Source organism: Nilaparvata lugens, chromosome 2, assembly GCF_014356525.2.
Source record: "Nilaparvata lugens isolate BPH chromosome 2, ASM1435652v1, whole genome shotgun sequence".
In the NCBI taxonomy this organism is placed as follows: domain Eukaryota; kingdom Metazoa; phylum Arthropoda; class Insecta; order Hemiptera; family Delphacidae; genus Nilaparvata; species Nilaparvata lugens.
The window spans coordinates 2,786,227-2,809,525 of NC_052505.1; the positions used below are offsets into that span (position 1 = coordinate 2,786,227).

At 35.2% G+C, this 23,299-nt stretch overlaps 1 protein-coding gene across 1 annotated transcript in view; it reads left to right on the forward strand.

Moving 5' to 3' along the window:
- LOC111053690 (probable G-protein coupled receptor CG31760) overlaps positions 1 to 23,299 on the forward strand; it is a 463,503-nt gene that overhangs the window by 363,885 nt on the left and 76,319 nt on the right. The window contains 1 exon segment of the mRNA XM_039419962.1: positions 1,292 to 1,506. Coding sequence (XP_039275896.1) covers positions 1,292 to 1,506 — 215 coding nt within the window.

The following is a 23,299-nucleotide window of genomic DNA, read 5'->3' on the forward strand; positions in this document are numbered from 1 at the left end:
GACGTTTAGTCTGGACCCCCGACTGAATTGTCCTAATATATGATAAAAATGCTGAAATTAAAAATGCAGGCGAGCGAAGCGAGCCTGCTGATCTTATTCTTCAGATCCAGTCAGAAGATCCAGTCGGAGGTCCAGGGTGCGGAGCCCCCTGGCTAGACGGATATGGCGAGCGAAGCGAGCCTGACGGCTAGTTCTATCTAAATCGGATCTATGATATGAATGAATTCTCAAAACTTTTCATCAACATAGCTCTCCCGTTGCCTCGTCTCCAACATAGATAAAAGATAGCATAAGCAGATATATGATTGAAATTCAAAAGCAACACGTTACTTTTGAGAAGATACAAAAGAACATATGTTGCTTATGGAGAGATACATTTGAAGAAATTCACGATGTTTTTGAACGGGTAGTATTGTAGTCTCTCTCCGCCGGCTCTCCGCCGATAGGCAAAGCTACAGCACCTTGACTATATGTGTTTAATTTGTTGTATTATGTTTTATTTATTTATTTTTTTTCAAGACAAAAATTATGGCTTTCACAGGCAAACATCCACCCGGTCAAAAATTGTGATTGACAACAAAGTTCTAGAGCAAGTGTCGAAATATACATATTTAGGATGCGACATCAGTTATAGTGAAGATTTGGATATCGAGAAAAAGATTGGAAAATTTCAAGTGGTATGTGGCAATATTAGCAGAACCTTGGGGAAGCAAGCACGGAGAGAAACTATAATGAAATTTTATAGAATAATGGCTGCTCCAGTCCTCCTCTACGGAAGTGAGTCGTGGGTTACAACTAAACCCCTAGAGAGTAGAGTGCAGGCGGCGGAGATGCGATTCCTTCGGAGAACCAAGGGCTGCGATAGAAGGGACCACATCAGAAACAATGATATCCGAGCAGAGCTAGGAATTTACAGCTTGGTGGAAAAAATCACACAATACCGGAAGCAGTGGGAAGACCATGTGGAAAGAATGCCGGCAGAAAGGCTTCCACTACAGATATTGAATTATAAACCGGCAGGGAAATGATCTATTGGTAGGCCACGGAAGAGATGGCAATAAATACACTACTTGTATATATATTATAGCGTAATTTTGTAATAATTTAAATATAGATACTGATAAGCTGTTTGTAAGTCGGGACAGGCATTAACCTAATCCTTGTACGTAAGATGATGATGATGATGTTTTATTTTTATGTGGCTTGTGCCAATATTGTACAATTCACAATGTACTACATAATAGAATGAATTGAATTGAACTAATCGCATTGAGTCATTGTTTTGTGGCAGGATATCGGTGATCTTTCGAGTGCGGTCGGCGAAAGCGGTGAAGATCACAGACGTGGACTTGCTGAAGCGGGTGGGGGTAATTGTGGCGGTGTTCTCTGCCCTCCTGGCCATCCGCACCCTGGTGGCCCCCCCTCATGTCATCGTGGCCCGCACCGCAGATGACCTCAAGGCCTACCTCTGCAACACTGACTGGTGGGACCACTCATTCTCCATAAGTAAGTCGGATCAAAATTCAAGATTAAAGATTTCTCATTTGCCGGACATTTTATGAAATGTATAAGCTCGTCATATAGCATGAGATTAAAGATCTTATTGTGAGAAGTTAAAGTTCAATTTCTGTCCAAAAATATATATGAGCTGGGAATTTTGAATTTAGAATGATTAAAACACCAAATTAATTATGTTTGATGATGATATGATATTCAGATCCCATAATAAATCACTTTTGAAAATAATGAGAGCTGCTCTTTATAAATGTTCAAGAATTAGTTATCACTTTCCCATTACTACTAAAAGAATGATCTACTACTCAATGGTGCAGAGCACTCTCTTCTACGGAATCACCATCCATTATTCAGCACCCAAATATATAAAACAGCCACTGCATAGGGCCGTAGAAAGATTAATAAAAACACTTTTTAATGGTGTTGAACGTCACTTGTTCAGAATTATGTCGGTGGAAGCTTTAGCCAGGTTCACAGATTTGTCACGAAACTACTATAAGAACGAATATAGAGAAATGAACGAAATAGAATATACATTGAGACATAGGAATTATAGAACCCAGAGATATATTAATGCCTATGGTAAAAGAGCTCCAGAATTCAGAATACCATTTCTGTTAAATTCATTGCCATTAGAGCTGACAATGTTACAGAGTAGGAATGAGATTCAAACAAAACTCAAAGTGCACTTCATAAGTATAAATCATTTTGATCAGTTTCAGGGAATGAGTTGTGTTTTGTTTTTTGTGTTTATTCGAGTTTATGAATTTTTTATTGACTATGTATTATATTTTTTGTATTTGAAATAATTTTAGTTTTTCAATGAAGATATATTATGATTTAATAAATCTTTATGTTCAGAGTGAGTAACATTATTGTTGAGTAACATGTTCATTGTTAGTAACATCCCAGAGTGATTATCTTGTTAATTGTCGCTAAAGTCTCGTTAAAGTCTTTTTTTATAAGTCTTATTTCGCTTAGTTAAGTCGGTTTGAGTTAAGTTAATTTATGGTGCAATGGACAAAAGAGAACAATCAGTTACAAAAATTAAGAAATATAATCAGGTTAATTAAGAAATATAATTATTGTTATTGATTGTTTTTATTGTATGTAAAGGATTATTTTTATATATCCCTCAAATAGCTTACAGCTAGAGGGATATTATCGCACTATTGTAATACTCAAATAAAATGAATAAATAGTCAAATTTCACACTTAATATCACCGCACTTTGAATAAATTAAGTTATTTTCTATCAATTTACTCCAAACCACATTATTAAACTTTGTTATTGGCAGGCAGCTCATTAACAGCTAAGGAAAGACTGTTTATAGAGTTATGTCCTTCTACCACAACACAACCTATCAGCTGTTATGACATTCGCTCAACATGCTCTCTCCATTGTCTGTGATATGTTGCCACACTCTCATTCCTGAAGAACCTGTAGATTTGGATTCGCTGAAATGAGTGGCTATCCATTGTTTTAGAAAGTCTTATCTGTGGGATATTGATTGATTGATTGATGGATTGAGTTTATGTAGATTACAATATATACTGGCTTATACACTTATATACAATAGCTTACAATACAGCAAAATTATAGATGAATTTACATAATATGGACTAAGAAAATAATTATTGAACTGTATATGATATGAAAAAGTCATTTGTAATATAATAACTATAGATAATTATATTGTTATGCATCTACATAAATTGGCGGAGCTTTGGACATATCAATGTCCATTCTTCGGAAAGAATATTAAAAATATCCTGGAATAGAGAGATCATTTAATGTTCTTTAAAATATAAATTATAAATATATAAATCTAAATTAAGTATGAATCAAAATTATAAATTTTATATGTCGGGTGCTGTTGTCATGATTATTTCACTGGCATACAGAAATCAAAAGTAAAGTACTGCTTATCAATATTACATTTATACTAATTTCAGAAGTATGTATGTAAGTGTTGGAGCTCCTAATCCGGTTTGAACGAATGGCTTGATCATTGCCAATGACAACTTCATCAAAAACTCACGTCTCTTCATTTTATTGTTTTGAATCTCAAGTTGTAGAGAATCATAGCATTCATTCTAATCTGATCCATCATCCCATACCACATTCGCAGTGACAATACAAGTAAATCTCTGTAATAGAAGTGTTTGATAAAAGTCCTACGTAAAAGACACTCTGGGGTGTTAGACACCCCAAACGGAGAACAAGATGAGCTGGTGACCTTGTAGAATGACTGGAAGTGGTGGAGAGTTGTTGACAATACTACAAACCTAATTTACACTTGACATAAATTACCATGTGTTTGATATTGTCAACTACAGAACAGAGAAAAAAATCCCTGGGGTGTGAAACACCCCAGTGTGCCTCTTTAGTGTTATAAAATTATACATCGTAAATACATTCTAATAGAATAGAAGTTTTATTCCTTCAGGGCACGAACAGTGCTCTAAGGTATTGGAAACCTCTAAGGTTTCCTCCGTATACATCAATATAACAATGATATTAAGAGTACAATAATACAACTCACATAATACATCATTTACAACACATGAAAATATTGAATGAAAGAGACTAAGAAATTGTCAAAAAACCACTGATTTATTGATAATTAGAATGACCGGTTTCGGTTATTACACCATTGTCAATCTCTGATAAACTAAAACTAAATACAAGAGCAGCAGAATTTATACTAGTAGGCGAGTACTGCTATTGGTCGAGGGCATGAACGCCTGCCATTGGCCTAGCTAGACAGTCTCCTCCCCCTCAACGGTGTGACAAAATGGCGGCTTAAGCAACAGAATCGCCATGATAATAAAATTTACTTTTAGTACAAAATAAGAACCAAGAAAACAAGTGTGAAAGATAATAAAACATTGTCTAGCTAGACACTGACTAGATCTAGACACTGTCTAGCTAGGCCAATGGCAGGCGTTCATGCCCTCGACCAATAGCAGTACTCGCCTACTAGTATAAATTCTGCTGCTCTTGTATTTAGTTTCAGTTTATCAGAGATTGACAATGGTGTAATAACCGAAACCGGTCTTTCTAATTATCAATAAATCAGTGGTTTTTTGACAATTTCTTAGTCTTTTTCATTCAATATTTTTATGTGTTGTAAATGATGTATTTTGTGAGTTGTATTATTGTACTCTTAATATCATTGTTATATTGATGTATGAATGAGAAAAATTATGAACTGACAAATTCGCGTTTTTCGACATATTTTTAAGGGGTAATATCTCTTGAGAGGAGAAGAATTTTTCTGATACTTTTGAGATTTGGATCCCTCACATCTAGGAGCAAAAGGAGGCGTAGTCGATGATGTTATTATTTCTCCAAAAAAATTAGGAGAGTAATGTACTGACAATTTCTTGTTTTTTATGTATTGAAGGGGTCATCTCCTGAACGATAATGAATTTTCCTAATCCGTTTGCAGATTTGGGTTCCTCGCATTGGGAAGCTTCAGAAGGCATAGTTAATAATGATTTTATTTTCCCCGAAAAATGAGAAAAATAATGCAAGATTTTGTAAATAAAAAGATTTTGTCACACCGTTGAGGGGGAGGAGACTGTCTAGCTAGGCCAATGGCAGGCGTTCATGCCCTCGACCAATAGCAGTACTCGCCTACTAGTATAAATTCTGCTGCTCTTGTATTTAGTTTTAGTTTATCAGAGATTGACAATGGTGTAATAACCGAAACCGGTCTTTCTAATTATCAATAAATCAGTGGTTTTTTGACAATTTCTTAGTCTTTTTCATTCAATATGAATAATTACCACAATATCAACTCCTCAACTACACAAAAACATGAAAATATAAATATACAAGGGAAGGGAACGTTAATAAACGTCAGATTTTATGTGATTGTGTGAATAAAATGAATGAAATTAAATAAAACTTGCCTGAAACATCTCCAAACTTTCTCAAAAAACTTCGTCTCCAAAACTTCTCGAAATTCTTCCCAAATTTCGTTGATGTTCTGACCATAGGCACCGAGTAGGAGAATAGGAAGAGGATGCATATCCTTTCTTCTCTGTTTTATAGGTGATATATCCTACCAAGAGGTGGAACCAGTTTAGGGTCATAAGTAAGAGAAAATCATCAGCTGATTTATAAGGCGAGCGAACTGCTGCTGATTCTCTCGAGTGGACCTCTCTGCCTACTTGAGTCACAAGTATGAGCGGCACAGATTCTGCACGGCACAGGATTCGCATTAAAGTTGTGGAGTGGGGACGTGGAGTGCCGTTTGCCAACCGATTTCGATGCAAATCAAGCTTCTGTTTTACGAGATTGATACGTTTCCAAAAAGGACGACCCATCTCTTGCCGCTGGAGAGCATTTTAGCACGCGTTGAGTACGCGGATGAACGGTGTCTCTGACAAGGGGGTCACGAGAAGAGGTTTAAAAAGGGGGTGCAAGAAGGGGGTTGTGCAAGAAGGGGGTTGTGCAAGAAGGGTGATGGCAAGGAGGGGAAAAGGGGGTTGCAAGAAGGGGTGCAGAGAGGTGTGCAAGAAAGGGGAGAGTGCAAGAAGGGAGAAGGTGGTTGCAAGAAGGAGGGTGCATGGTTGGGAATCTACTAATTGCGCCCAACGGTCAGAATGTGTTTGGCCACTCAAATGAAACTCAGTGAACGTCCGTGACGTCATTTTGCTCTCACCAGCAGCCGACATTACGTTCCCCGACTGAAGGAGCGAAATTCAAATTCATTTCATTTTTCAATTCAATCTTATTCACGTTCAATTTCTGAATTTGTTTTTATGACAAAGACAATGTGGGTGAAAGATGTAAATATATTTTTTGAAAACTTGGAACATTCAAACACTGATAATTTTGAAACTCCGTCACTCAGCATATCAAACATATCACTACTGTCCTTTCACTCATTTCCACTCACAGACTCAAAGAGTCATTGGGCCATATGAATGAAGTTGAGAATTTGCTCACACTTCTAAAATATGGAGCATATGCTTCATTTTCCATGAATAAACGTGAGCAAAAGCATTTTCTCATGCTCATCGAAAAAATAGTTTGAGCATTCGCTTAAAAGTGAAAGCTTATACTCAAAATTATATGAATAAACTAGAGCATTTGCATTTGCTGAAGCAAATGTTCCAAAAAAGGTGAATCTAGTCTAGAGCAGCTTCCCACCTTTTGCTCATAGTGAAATGGCTCAACTAATTCGTGTAAGGAATCAAGAAAACAAGAGAAAGATGATAAAACAAATTTGTAAATGGAAAAACTATTGACTGATTTATGCTTACAATGTTATGATAAAACTAAATTCGTAGTGTTGTATTAGTTGAAAGAATCTGTTCATTTAAACTATACTGAGAGTTTCTAGAATATTCTGGTGGCTTTAGAAAAAACAATAGTAATTAAGGCAAATTCCCAGTATAGTTTAAATGACCGGATTCATTTCAGCCAATACAACACTACGAATTCAGTTTTATCATAACATTGTGAGCATACATTAGCCAATAGTCTTTCCATTTACATATTTGTTTTATCATCTTTCACTCGTTTTCTTGGTTCTTATTTTGTACTGAAAGTAAATTTTGTTATCATGGTGAGTCTGTTGCTTAAGCCGCCATTTTGTGACACCGTTGAGTGGGAGGAGACTGTCTAGCTGGGCCAATGGCAGGCGTTCATGCCCTGCATTACTCGCCTACTAGTATAAATTCTGCTGCTCTTGTATTCAGTTTTAGTTTATCAGAGATTGACAATGGTGTGATAACCAGAGCTGGTCTTTCTAAGTATCGATAAATCTGCGGTTTTTTGACAATTTAGTTTTAGTTTATCAGAGATTGACAATGGTGTAACAACCGAAACCGGTCTTTCTAAGTATCAATAAATCTGTGGTTCTTTGACAATTTAGTTCAAGTTTATCAGAGATTGACAATGGTGTAACAACCGAAACCGGTCTCTCTAAGTATCAATAAATCTGTGGTTCTTTGACAATTTAGTTTTAGTTTATCAGAGATTGACAATGGTGTAACAACCGAAACCAGTCTTTCCAAGTATAAATAAATCTGTGGTTCTTTGACAATTTAGTTTTAGTTTATCAGAGATTGACAATGGTGTAATAACCGAGACTGGTCTCTCTAAGTATCGATAAATCTGCGGTTCTTTGACAATTTAGTTTTAGTTTATCAGAGATTGACAATGGTGTAACAACCGAAACCGGTCTTTCTAAGTATCAATAAATATGTGGTTCTTTGACAATTTAGTTTTAGTTTATCAGAGATTGACAATGGTGTAATAACCGAGACTGGTCTCTCTAAGTATCAATAAATCTGTGGTTCTTTGACAATTCAGTTTTAGTTTATCAGAGATTGACAATGGTGTAATAACCAAGACCGGTCTCTCTTAATTATAATTATAACAATTTCTTAGTCTTTTTCATTTGATATGGATCATTACCACAATATCAACTTCTCAACAACACAAAAAAGGAATTATTTTTTTCAATAATTTCATATTGGTTCTTCTGTAATAAGGATGAAATATTTTGTTCCCAGGGAACTTGTATATAGGAGCCATGTATCACTCCCATTTAACCTTTGGGCGCAATCGGCGTATGTTCACTGGGCGCAATCGGCATATGTTCGCTGGGCGCAATCGGCGTATGTTTGCATGGTTTTGGGTGTACAGGGATGGGAGAGTGCCAGGAGAGGGGCGCAAAAGGGAGTAGTGCATGAAGTGGGTGCAAGAAGGTGGTGTGGAAAGGGGGTGCGAAGGGAGATGTGAGAAGTGAGTTCTAGGGTTGAGAGAGGTGTCAGCGATTAGCTGAGTTAGCAGCTGCTTTGCCTGCCTTGTATATCTCATACCCTACATTCTGATTGGATAGGAGGCTGTGTTCCTAACTCCCTCTCATCATTCTTCCTACTCTGTTGTATACATTCCTCTATTACTTGCAACTCTGAGATCAACCTTCCAAACAAATGTATTGCATAGATTTGATGTTTTCAAATTTGAATTCATTGATTTTAAAGCCAAATCAACTAAAGTGGGCCGTCCACTAGAACCGTTTCGTCCGAACTAGTATCGGCCGAAAACTAACGAGCTCGACCGAACAATCCCTCAACAAAGAAAGGAATAAGCTCAATGAATTCTCGTCCATTGCAACAGGTTCATACGGCCGTCTCCGGCCGATCAATATTTCGATCTGAATTGGATGGGATTTCCCGGCTCTATCCAACCGAACTGAAACTAGTCGAGCTGAGACAAAATATTCCTAACCTAAAATTGTTTCACAGTCTTGTTTGTTTTTGTTTTTTGAAAGTGTTCTGTTTTATGAAGTTGTAACTATGGACAATGAAAATTTGATAAGTTTGGTTCAAGAGCATGTTTCCTTGTGGGATATGTGAGACAAAAGATATCATCGTCGTGATGTTCAAAGGAATCTGTAGACAAAGATTGCTGAACAAATAGGGTCTGAAGGTAAGATTATTGTTATGAATAATTCAAATTCAAATTCAAACTGTTTTATTCATAAAATATTACATATTCACAAAATATAAAAGTTTTATAAATTACATGAATAAATTCTCGCTGCCTGGATGATTTGTCCGTGTGCAGGGAGGAGTCGCAAATTATCAGACAGAGGGCAAACACTAGCAATAATAAAATAAATTACAAACTATGAATAATAAATAAATTTGAAAGAATAATAAAAGAGTTTATTTTAATAATAAATTTTAAAACTAAAGATAGAAAAAAAACAATAGATAAATAAAATAAAAGTGTCAGCTCGACGGCGGTTAAAGGGCTGAGTTGGGAGTAATATAGCTTTATTAGCGTGGTACTGTGTGTAATATTTATTTGAATGTTATTCTGTGTTCAGAACTAGAAATATTCATCTATATGGAGAATGTAGAAGAGCCTCCGCAGCATCTGAACCGATGCAGAGCAGCCACCTGCTTACTCTCCGCTTGTAGACGGCAACGCTAACCCCCTCAGTAGTTGAAATCTCGGCCGGTACATTACGGTAAAGCCAATGGGCTAAATGAAAACAGTTTCCAAGTTGAATTGAATTACTTAAACGGGGAAATTGAATATTTATATGCAATCTGTTTCTAGTGGGATAATAATGTTGAATTTCATTGAAGACAAAGTTACTTTTTTATAAACTAATAACTAATTTAGTAGATATTTTGTTTATTCAATTTTCAAAATCTCAATATATCATTGTTTAAAATTTTGGTGGCTATGATAGTAGTTAATTCAATAATTGGCAACTAGACTGACGTGAACGGTTCCAATGGACGACCATATTCGGCCGAATTAACGGCGGGCAGATTCGTCCGATCTTACGGCCGAACGGATCGGTTGAATACGGTACGGTTCCAGTGGGCGGTTACCCTAAGGCTATAGTGAGGTCCACGTTATAATGGTAGTGGATAAAGATAGCAGAACAACGTTGCAGATCCTGTCTTGTAAATGTCTTCTATACATTGTAACTGAAACAGGTTCATTGATGTAATATTAACTGTTCATTCTTGTTTTCAATAATCAATTATATTTTATTAATCATTAAATAATATTTTTCAATGATTCCATAATGGATTCTCTATAATAAGGATAGAATTTTGTTGATTGATTATCAATTTTACATTGTTCAAAAACGATCTGGCAACAGAGCAAAGCAAGAAGGAGATAGCGCTGTCCGCATCGTTGAATGATAGACAAGGATAGGAATATCATTGAAGATCAAACACTGCCATTATAACGTGGACATCACTAAACCTCCCTCTCATCATCCTCCTAACTCTGTTGTATAAATTCCTTTATAATATTACTTTTAACTCTAGGATCAACCTTCCAAACAAATGTATTGGAAAGATTTTATTTTCAAATTCAAATGCATCAAATTTGAAGGTATTCAGTCCAGCAGAAACGACTAAGGCTAGCTAAACTCACATCACTTTTTGTTAGTACGATATGTATTTTTTTTTTTATTTATTTATATATTTTTTTACAAAGGAGCACTGATTTGGAGAGAAAAACCAAGGATACTCCTTGTACTATTTCTTTCCCAAATTCAGAAAACACTTTGAAAGTCCAAAATAGGGTTATGATTTCACTTTACTAAAATTTAGTCCATTTCCACTCAAAAACAAAGAAAACTAAGATTTTTAGATTTTGACGGTTGAAAACAGAATAAAAAACAAAAATATCACACTCAAATCACCATTAATTGGAAAATTATTGAGTAATTTTACAAAATTTAGAGCCAGAAAAAACACAACTCACTATTCAGCACAGCTGATTAATTAATATGTTGCAGTCATTATTGATTCTATTGGATTAAACAGATGATGTTTGTCAAGTTAAGTTTGTCAATCTTACAAACAAAGATCTATGTTTGTGTGGGGCTTTATCAATTCTACCTAGTACAAATCAGTGCATTATTTATTTCTTATGATGAATATCTCAAATTCTATTCATTTTTTCATCCAACAATACAATGACCAATCAAATTTGTAGCACAATATCCTCACAAATCTATTCTTTACCTGAATAATGAGTTGAAATAGCTCTTCTGAATCTTGAGCTCTATTGAAGCTTCCTCCAATCATCATAATATCTCAAGCTCGATTTATTAGTAGTTCTGCGAACAGTAGACCTCACGCAGTTTCCTCATCTACAAGTATCTGATGTCACCTGTTTCTTCAGACATCTGTGTAGTGCATGCAATGAATAATCCACTTGTCAGCTGATTGATTGTGAATAATTATATAGTCTGATTAATCCTATCTTTAGAGTAGATGATAATATAGTGATAAAGGAGAATGGAGGGAATTCCTTCTCCTTTCTTATCATCCTTAAAATGCAAAATTTCAAAAAACCTTGTGTATATATCGACTCGCAGTTGAAAAATAATTATTCCTGCCAAATCTCTTAGAATTCTATCAAAGTGTTTGGCCGTAAATGCGTTACATACATACAAACATCCAGACAGACGATAGAAGATCTGAGTTGAAACATAGACCTCACTACGCTCGGTCATTTATGATAATTTCCAGTTCCTTGTTGCATGATTGAAACTGAGAGTAATGATGTGAAAGTCATTATACTATTGTAGAATTGTAGCATCAGCCACGATTGTGGCATAGATTGAGTCTAATTGATCAATTTTATCTAATTTCATTGATTAATAGTGATGATATGACTCTGACTCTACCAGATGTTTGATAAAATCTGCTTACACCATCAGCTACTCATGTAGACAAGGACAACAAACAAGTTCAGCAGACAAGGACAGCAAATTTGAGAAGATTGGTCCAAGTGAGTGATAGCAAACTTTCGTACAGATCGATCAAATTACAAAGCTAACAAACAAAGTCTCCGAGCAAAATCTATTAGAAGTGCTTAAAAGTTTCAGGGAAAACTTAGAAATCACCATTAACGTTCTCATCAATCATTAAAGAAACTCGAGATGTATTTATAATTGAAATATTCAAGAATCTTTTAGAAGCTAAAGAAACTCAAGATGTTTTTTTATTGAATGAGATTCTGAAAGAATCTTCAGAATCTCATTCAATAATACTCATTTTCTAGATATTTATCTTTCCTTCCAACAAAACAGTTGGGTTTCCTTCTTCAGATGCTCGCTAATTTATTCTTGTACGATTGAGAAGGAATAGAATATCCTATTGATATTGATATTGAATGAAAACCACATTAAAATTTATTTATTATTTATTTACTCTTATGGCTTTCATCGGCAGAGAGATCCTTTCGGATGTTCTGCCTTGCCGTATTACCCAATGTCATTTCCTATCAACACTCAAGTTTATAGGTTATGTCTTGGGTTCTTCATTTTTCTCACTAAAAATTTGCACTTTCACTTCCTGAGTTCCTATTTTGTAAATTTTAAAATCAAGAAAACTATTTTTAAACACAAAATCACATTTAAAAAGCAAAAACTATAAAAATTTCGATGATAATATTGAACTGAAAATTTCACATTACATTAAAATTGATATTGACGAAATCACAGTCTGAGATACTAGTGTCCGCTGTTACACCATGGAACATAAACGCCCTATATCATGGCATATCTTCTTAATGCTATTTCTATAGATTTCTATCCAAAAGTAGCCCAAACGAAAAAATCTGGTCTGGTGCACTCACACAACTTTCCTTGCCGTTATGAAAATTGATCACCTGACGCTAGTGTTCCCGCGCCTCTCAAGTCTACTATTCAAAGATTTGAGCCAGCTGGTCACAGGGCAATAACGCTGGGGACACACATGAGGTCTGCTATCTCTTCATAGTGAATGATTTAATAGAATCGACAATAATTTGCAATTGAATAATCACATTTTCTCGAATTTAAAGCTTATTTTCAATTTTAGGTGAAAATGTTACTGAACATTAATTGTAGAGATTTTCATGCTCAATCTACTCCACTTGATTTTTTTTTTTTTGTTTCAATTGTATCTGAAGCCTGATAATTGGGAATCTATCTGCATTGATGGGGCGAAGCTCCTGAAATTTTTACAGATATGGGACTTGTGGCAGTTGCTAGAGCTTATCGATGACTATTTTAGGTATGAATTTGATCAAATTCGTTGGAGCCGTTTTCGAGAAAATTGCAAAAAACCCTGTTTTTGACAACATTTTCGCCATTTTAGCCGCCATTTTGAATTGCATCAGATCGAAATTGTTCTTGTCGGATACTTATATCGTAAGGACCTTAAGTTCCAAATTTCAAGTCATTCCGTTTATTGGGAGATGAGATATCGTGTACACAGACGCACATACACTCATACACACACACACACATACACACACACACACACACACACACACACACACACACACACACACACACACACACACACACACACACACACACACACACACACACCACACACACACATACAGACCAATACCCAAAAACCACTTTTTTGCACTCAGGGAACCTTGAAACGTATGGAAATATAGAAAATTGGGCACCTTAATTTTTTTTGGAAAGCAATACTTTCCTTACCTATGGTAATAGGGCAGGGAAAGTAAAATGATAGGGAGAGAAAAACTGAGGTAACCTCGTGTTATTCCTCTTCCAAATTTAGATAAGGTTACACATTGTCCGACATAGGTTGAGTCTTGTTGTTGTTCACTTATATACTGTTCTTATATACTTATATAGTGTTCAATTCTACCTTCTCAACCATTCTACTTACATAATGTATGTTTTTCAGACAAAAATGATGTATGACAAATGATTTATATTTTTTGGATAAATGGAGATTTGATAACTGTATTTTCTTGAACGAGCTTCCTCTCAGCAGGTAAAATGGAAAGGAGTGCTTTCAAAATAATGTGAAAGAGTTTATAAATACCATGGGTAGTACTTATATACGCTCATATGAGGAATAATCGTTACAAACGTTAAATAAGTAACACATCAATCATCATGCATATATATCTTGACATTACCAATTTCCAATTTTATACAGCTGTGCTTCTAGAATTAAGTTTGTTTTTTCGGTTCTTTATCAAAATTATTTCTTTAATATATGAATCTTCTCTATTCAAGTGATAATTATGTGAAATATCTGTTCTATTTTTTTGTTTTGAAGCATCTAAATTTGAAAATTTACTTTGTGAACATATTAGTGGTCTGAAAATTTTGCGAAGTGAAGAGCTACAATACTTAACCTATTTCGGACTATGTGTAACCATATCTAAATTGGAGAGAGGAATAGCACAAGGTTACCTTATTTTTCCTCTCCCTATCATTCATATGATGTATACTTATTATATCAATCAATAAAGAATTTCAATTTCCATATATTTTGCACTCATTGGCACATTGAAGCTTAAAAATAACTCATCGATATTTTCAATCTATGTATATACTGAGCGCACATGATATAATTTGGGCTTGAAAGCACCGAACCACGAGTCAGCCCCACGAGGATAAGCAAATTAAATCGCGAATTTATTATTGTCATTCCATTTGCAGGGAAATGGGTCAGCGGTCACTTTTTAATGCTCCTCTGTCATTTCCATGCGTTTTTCCTCTTCATTACTGTTTTACAGCAGCTGAGAGCATCCAATAATATGTGTGAGTGAGAGAGTGAATGAAATAGAGACATGTAGAAAGAGTGGAATCGAATGGGAATAGAGAAAAAATGGAGCTAATAATGTACTGACCAATTTTTGTTTTACAATATATTTGAGGTGACATATCTCCTGAAAGGGGGAAAATTTTACTAATCCGTTTGCAGATTCAGATTCCTCGCATCTAGGAGCATGAAAAGTCAGGGATGATGATGATATTATATCTCCCGATTAAATGAGAAAAATAATGTACTGACCAATTTGCTTTTTATGACATATTCAAGGGGTCATATCTAATGAACAGGAAGAATTTTGCTAATCCGTTTTCAGATTCGGATCCTCGCATCCAGGAGCATAAGAAGTCAGGGTTATTAATGATATTATTTCTCCCGATTAAATGAGAAAGAGAATGTACTGATCAATTTGCGTATTTGACTATGTTTAAGGGGTCATATCTCCTGAACGGGGAAGAATTTTGCTAATCTGTTTGCAGATTCGGATTCCTTGTATCACGGAGCATAAGAAGGCGGAGTTTATAATGATGTTACTCTCCCGAAAAAAATGTACTGACCAATTTGAATTTTTCAACATATTTAAGGGGTCATATCTTCTGAGAGAAGAAGAATTTTGCTAATCCGTTTTCAGATTCGGATTCCTTGTATCACGGAGCATAAGAAGGCGGAGTTGATAATGATATTACTCTCCCGGAAAAATGTACTGACCAATTTGAATTTCTCAACATATTTAAGGGGTCATATCTCCTGAAAGAAGAAGACTTTTGCTAATATGTTTGAAGATTCAGATTTCTAACATCAATAAGCGTGAGAAGGCAGAATTGATAATGATTTTATTTTCCCCGAAAAAATTAGAAGAATAATGTACTGACCAATTTGCATTTTTCAACATATTTAAGGGGTCATATCTCCTGAACGGAAAAGAATTTTGCTAATGTGTTTGCAGATTCGGATTCCTCGCATCTAGGAGCATGAGAAGTCAGGGTTAATAATGATATTATTTCTCTTGAGATAAAATGAGAAAAAAATGTAACTTACTGACCAATTTGAATTATTCAACATATTTGGAGGGTCATATCTCTTGAACGGGAAAGGATTTCGCTAGTCCGATTGCAGATTCGGATTCCCCGCATCAGGGACCATAAGAAGGCATAGTTGATAATGATATTATTTCCCTTGAGAAAAAAATTGTACTGATCGATTTGCGTTTTACGAAATTTTTAATAGCTATTATCTCCTTAACGGGGATGAATTCAGCTAATCCGTTTGCAGATTTGGATTCCTTGCATCGAGTAGCATAAGAAGACAGAGTAAATAACGATATTAATCTCCCGAAAAAATAAGAAAAATAATGAACTGACCATGATTTTTTTAATTTTTCAACATATATTAAGGAGGCATATCTCCTGAACGCGATAGAATTTTGCTAATCCGATTGCAGATTCGGATTCCTCGCATCAAGGTGAATGAGAAGGCATAGGTGATAATGAAATAATTTCTCCCAAAGAATGAGAAAAATTATGGACTGACGAATTTGCGTTTCTCGACATATTTAAGGGGTAATATCTCTTGAAATGAGAAGAATTTTTCTGATCCTTTTGCAGATTTGGATTCCTCACATCTAGGAGCAGAAGGAGGCGTAGTCGATGATGGTATTATTCCTCCCAAAAAATTATTAGGAGAATAATGTACTGACAATTTCTTGTTTTTTTATGTATTGTAGGGGTCATATCTCCAGAATGAATTTCTCTAATCCGTTTGCAGATTTGGGTTCCTCGCATTGGGGAGCTTCAGAAGGCATAGTTGATAATGATTTTATTTTCCCCGAAAAATGAGAAAAATAATGCAAGATTTTGTAAATAAAAAGATTTTGTCACACCGTTGAGGGGGAGGAGACTGTCTAGCTAGGCCAATGGCAGGCGTTCATGCCCTCGACCAATAGCAGTACTCGCCTACTAGTATAAATTCTGCTGCTCTTGTATTCAATTTTAGTTTATCAGAGATTGACAATGGTGTAATAACCGAAACCGGTCTTTCTAATTATCAATAAATCAGTGGTTTTTTGACAATTTCTTAGTCTTTTTCATTCAAAATAATGCACTGACTAATTTGCGTTTCTCGACATATTTAAGAGGTCATATCTCCTCAACAGGAATTAATTTTGCCAATCCGTTCGCAGATTCGGACTCCTCTAATCAAGTAGCTTAAGAAGGCAGAGTTGTTAATAATGATATCTCTCATGAGGAAAAAATGGGAAAATCAATGTACTGAACAGTTTGCATTTTTCAATATATTTAGGGGTCATATCTCCTGGAAGAATTCCATTATCCGTTCGCAGATTCAGATTTCTCTCATCAAGGAACATGGGAAGGTGTAGTTGATGATGTATTATTTCTTCCAAAAAATGAGGAATAGTATATTTCGCACCAAGAGCAGAAAATGATATTTTTCCAGCTCGAAATCGGTTTTCAAGTCCGAGGCCGTAGGCCGAGGACTAGAAAAGATTGAGAGCTGGAAAAACATTTTTGCCCGTGGTGCGAACGATATTTTTCGCCACACTACAGGTATTGCTGACAAAATAAATAAAGAATACAAAATAAAGAATACTCGTTAAGCTATCGTACCTATCTCTTGATTTTAGTGGTAGAAGATTTGCAGTCAGGATTTCAGATTCTTTTAAAATTTCACTTGGAATACCACAGTCATCTTCAAGCATTTTTGAAAATTCGGAATGCACTAATCAACAATAAATAATTGAATAAAACTGGTTGCGAAGCAAATTAGTTTGATTCGAAACTGGAACTGAAATCATGGCGACTTCAGCTGATGATGAAAGTGGACACTCGCCCGATCTAGAGGATGACTTATTAACTACTTCCATGAGCGGCTGGAAAGAGACAACTTTCTGGCCTACACCGGAAAAGAAACCCTTTTCTGACGTCGTCTGCAAACAAGGTCTTTCAGATCTACGTAGGGACTGGAAAACAGCTGCTTTCTGTGCAGTGTGGCGAAAAATAATTAACTGACAGATTTGCGTTTTCCGACATTTTTAGGAGCTCATATCTCCTTAACGGGAAAGAAATTTGCTAATCTGTTTTCAGATTCGGATTCATCGCATCACGGAGTATAAGAAGGCAGGATTGATGATGATTCTATCTCTCCCGAAAAAATGAGAAAAAATGTTCTGACCAATAATTTACATTTTTCAATATATTTAAGGGGTCATATCTCCTGAACGGGATAGAATTCCTCCAATCTGTTTGCAGATTCAGATTCCTGGTATCATGGAGCATAAGAAGGCAGAATGGATGATGATATTATTATCTCTCCCAAATAGTATATTTCGCACCTAGGGCTGAAAATGAGACTTTTCCGGCACGAAATCGGTTTTCAAGTCCGAGGCCGTAGGCCTCGGACTAGAGAAGATTGAGAGCCGGAAAACCATTTTTGCCCATGGTGCGAACGCTATTTTTCGCCACACAGAAAAATTTACAATATATATATATATATCAGAATGATTATTGTTCATTAAGCACTTCCGAAAGCAGAAGTGGAAGGTCATAGCTCTAGCAAATCTGAGGTAATCTGAATATCAGGAAATTGTCCAAGTATTTTTATTTTTTATTCTGATTTGTCTAAATAAGCTTAAAGAATATGTTCAATTATGTGGGAGGTTGAGTTTATACTTTTTTATTCTTTCAAATGACAATACGATGATATTATTATGAATGTTTTAATTATTGAATAATAAACACAAATAATGAAAAGTTTTTTGATCAGCTGTTTTAGCACACTTGAAGTTTGGTCAATCTGAATGTCAACGTCAACAATGCTTGTTTAGGTTAGAAGTTCTATCCTACTCTAAAAATCGAATTTGAATCTTATCTGTATTTCATTCATCCAAATAAGATGGTAGTATAATATTGCAGAATACTTTATTCAATTCTAGAAGCATAAACTGATTCCGTTTCATAAACTATTTGTGAAAACGTTCAGCACCATGGATATTGCCCAATTAGTTCCAAAATCATCCACCAGGTTTCGTGATAAACGCAGTACTATGAGGTTTGAGGTTAGATTCTATTATACTCTGAAAATTGAATTTGAATTGTTTATAATATTTTATTATTTGTATTCAATCCATTCAAATAAAATGATATTATCTTAATGCAAAATACTTTATTCAATTCTAGAAGCATAAACTGATTCCGTTTCATAAACTATTTTGTAAACACGTTCACATCAAATCAGAATCAGCTGACTTCAAGGCTATTTTACTGCCCTAGGGCCGTAAAAATTTTTCCGGCCTGGTCAAAAAACAATCACTTTTGGCCTCCATATGACGCATGAAAACCAGCTCATTACATCCAAGTGGGGCGAAAAATAATGTACTGACCAATTTTATTTTTCCAACATATTTGAGGAGGGGTCATATCGCCTCAACGGGAATGACTTTTGCCAATCCGTTTGCAGATTCGGACTCCTCATATCACGAAGCATAAGAAGGCGAAGTTTTAATGATATTATCTCTCACGATAAAATTAGAGAAATAATGTACTGGCCAATTTGAATTTTCAACTTATATAAGTGGTCCTATCTCCTGAACGGGGGAGAGTTTGTCTAATCCGTTTGAAGATTGGGATTCCTCGCATCTACGAGCATAATTATCAATTCTACATTGTTAGAAGACGATCTGGCAACAGGACAAAGCGAGAAAGAGATAGCGCTATAGGTCAGATGAGTTACCGAAAATCACTACTGAGAAATTTATTCCAGTTCATATCTGTTACAACACAAGACGAACGAGAGTCAAGAGAGTAAAAATTCTTCAGTTTCTCACAACATGTTGTTGAAAACGTTGAAAGAGAAGTTTCTCTTCACGTTTCTCTACTTTTGTTTTTGATGGAACAAGTTTTGTTTACTTAGTGGGCAAAGAAAGAAAGGCGAGCTTGACCAACTGAGATTTTGCTCGGGTTTCGCATTCAGCTATTGTCACAGGCATGTGGAGCAAAGATGTCCGCTGAAAGCTTCTCGCAACAATGACAAATGTGCCGCCTTAAGTATTCCATCTGTACGACTCACATGAGCCCGGCATTGTGGCCATCTATCATTTCCCCGCAGCATTTGAACAAAACACAACAAATTAGGTATGTCGATGGCAGGTCAGTTTCTTTCATTAAAACCCATACATGCAAGCGAAGTTAGTAGACAGTCTGTCTATTAACGTTGATATGCAAGTACTCGGTTTAGAGGGAGAGATTTCAGCTGTTTAAACGTAGTATGAAACACATTATCCTATACTATTAAACGAGCAACTTCTGTTTATATGTTTAGATGTTCAGATGTTTGGATGTTTATATGTTTGTATTTCACCGGATCTCGAAAACGGCTCAAACGATTCTCACGAAATTCTGAGCATAGTAGGTTTATAATATAAAGATTCGATTGCACTAGGTCTCATCCCTGAGAAAACTCGCTGAAGGACATTAAAAGGATAATTAATATTCATCCTTGGAAAAACATATGATAATGATTATTTTGCCGTCTGTTGGTGATGGAATTGAGTGAGCGAGTTCATGTGTGTGGGAATGTGTCAAAATTATGACTCAGCTGTTGAACTTTTGTAATCATTCAATCAGGTAGTTGGTGCCGGTTGCAAAAAAGCCCGGTTATTTTTAATCCTGATTAATTCAAGTGGATCCATCTTTTTGAAATGGTCTTCTCCGATTTGGTTCACGTGAAGTTGATCAGGATTAAAATTTAACCGGCACTAAGTACCTGATTGAATGATCACAAAAGTTCAACAGCTGAGTCTTAATTTTGTCTCAGTCCCACACACATGCACTTGCTCACTCACTTCCATTATCGACAGAGTACGAAATTATCAGCTGTTTCTTCAAGGAGGGATAATTATAACCATATTTTGTCCTTCAGCAAGTTTTCTCAGGGATGAGACCTGGTGCAATCGAATCTTTATATTATAAACCTACTAAGTTCTGAATTTCGTGAGAATCGTTAGAGCCGTTTTCGAGATCCAGTGAAATACAAACATATAAACATCCAAACATATAATCAGTAATTTCTCGTTTAATAGTATAGGATTCAACCAAAACCACAAGTGAACGTGGTTTAGCGTTAAACGTAGTGTTAGCATATGGTGCTAAGGCATCAGGCTGAACGGAGCAAAAAACGCAACATGATAATATTATGCAGAGTGAGTGGAAAGTCCGAGAACGGCTTAATAATATCTCATACACAATAGTTATTTGTGCAACTAGTGCGCAAAGTGACAGTTTGCTGCACCGAAAGAAACGTTTAGGCTCGGGCGGAATGGTTTCTTGAGTGCAGCAGAGGAACTTTGCGCACGTATTTCACATTTAATTTTTCCTACAATTACCATTGAATATGAAAAGTGGGTAATTATGAATAAAATGATGGCTGAAATCCATCAAATGTTTGTGTGTGTGATGCTGTTATTAATAACAATCTTAATTCATTCAAAAAATTAATAATCCAATTGAAGTTGAAAATTCTCAGCCAAAGTTCTCATCTTTATTCATTCAAGAATCAGAAAAAAATACAGATAAAACAAAAACTTCGCATTCAAAATACACGCCAGCCGTATTGGGATGACTGAAGAATGGCTGAACCGACAAGCGCGCGACCTAGCGGGAAGAATCGTACCTAACTTCGTTTCATCCAACTAAAAACAGTATTCAGATATTTAGACATGGTTAACTTACTAAATTACCGAAAAATAATATAAGTAAACTAAAAAATATTTATAAAATAACATAGACAACAGAAAATATTTTATTGTAGTATATTCTAATGTTATTTTATTAATTTTATTGACATGGATTTCGAACGGTAATTATTTAACCTGAAAATTCGAATTTCATAATGTGTGTTTGCTACATTTCTCATTGCTTATAGTTGAAAAAACTATTACTGTCAATAGAAAATAAACATTATTTATTATTAAATGATGATAAGTTATTATTTAATTATGATTTAGATAAACATTATTCTTGTTTTGGATTTCTAGATTGGGATCTTATCATAAATGTAGGGTAGCCATTGAAATGATTATTATCTAAATCTAACCACAGTCATTGTTACCAACATAATTTTTGTTTTCGTGCACTAATCCTCCATATAACCCACCAACTATTTTGTGTTGCCATGTTGCAAATCTGGAGCGCAGGAAAAATTTTTCCCGCACTAGAGCGGAAAAGTGATTCTTTGCGTTCTGTAATCAGTGCAGCAATGGCCACTTTTCAACGTAACTGTAGGAAAAGGTAATTTGACGGTGGATGAGACCTCACTATACTTAGTATTATCCAATGTCATTGCAATCAACGACTGTGTGAATAGAATACGGTATTCAGAATAGGAATGTTGTGTTTCACTTCAAGAAACAAGCTTATCGAAACAGTTGAAGAAATCCAACCGTTGAAGAAGTAGGGTCAACTATTCAAGTTGACAATTTTTTTAGTGTTTGTTTGTATAGGCTAGCCTAGCTTTAACCTTGAGGCTGTTCGGTACACTTATTTATTATTCAAATTGGATAATCTTTTTCAATATAATTGTTAAGATCATTATAAGAGTGAGATAGAGTGGCAACTGAAATTTTTATGTGGTCTAATAAGCGAGTTATGGGTTGTTCAAGTGCTAACTTTCCAGATTCCGTTTTCTTTCCATATCATAAACGGTTTCGACTATATTATTTGAACTTCTCTTAAAAATTCAAAGAATGTATCTTTCCAAACTAAAACATCTTATTTCCCATATCGTTCATAAATGAAATAACATTTTTTTAAATTCGATAACTTGTTTATTTTGGCATTAATCGCGAAAAAACGCAAATTAGAACAAAGCCAATGATATACTGAATGTATTAAAAAAACTCCAATGGAAAATTCGGTACCGTTTATGATCTGGGAAGAAAACGGAGTTTAGCACTTCAACAACCCATAACACGCTTATTAAACCACTTAAAAATTTCAGTTACCACTTTTTCTCACTCTTATAATGATCTTAACAATTACGAGTATATTAAGAAAGATTAACCCATTCAAATAAAAATAAAAAGGTGTTACGAACAGCCTTAAAGCTGCGTTTACACCAAAGTTATTAACAACATTTTAATTTTCCCATCCTTAGAGATTCTATGAGATTGAACGATTCTTCACAAACACATATGCACATCATGTGTATGATAAGTTATGTTCAATCTAATAGAATTTATGATGACGGCGAAAAAATTTTTTGTTAATAACTTTTGTGTAAACGCGGCTTAAACTATTCAAATGTATTTGTACATGTCCATGAATGGAGAATTTTCAATTTCAAATGGTTGTACTAGTTTCTTTTGTAGCGGATCCAAAGTATAATCGATATATTACAATATTCCAATTTTATGAAGCCTTGAGGATGAAATAATTCAATCAATAAAGCAAACAGAAATGTATTCATGTCACTTCTCAACTGAAATGTCGCATTTGAGTACACAGAACACATTCACTAGTCTGAATAGAATCAATAAGTGAGTCAGCCCACACTTTTCTGTAGTAAGCTAGTGCTCTCCCAGGGCATAAAGCCAAGGCAACACGGTAATAAAATCAATGGATACTCTGATGGAGAAGTTTGATGGATAAATCAGTTGCTTTACTAT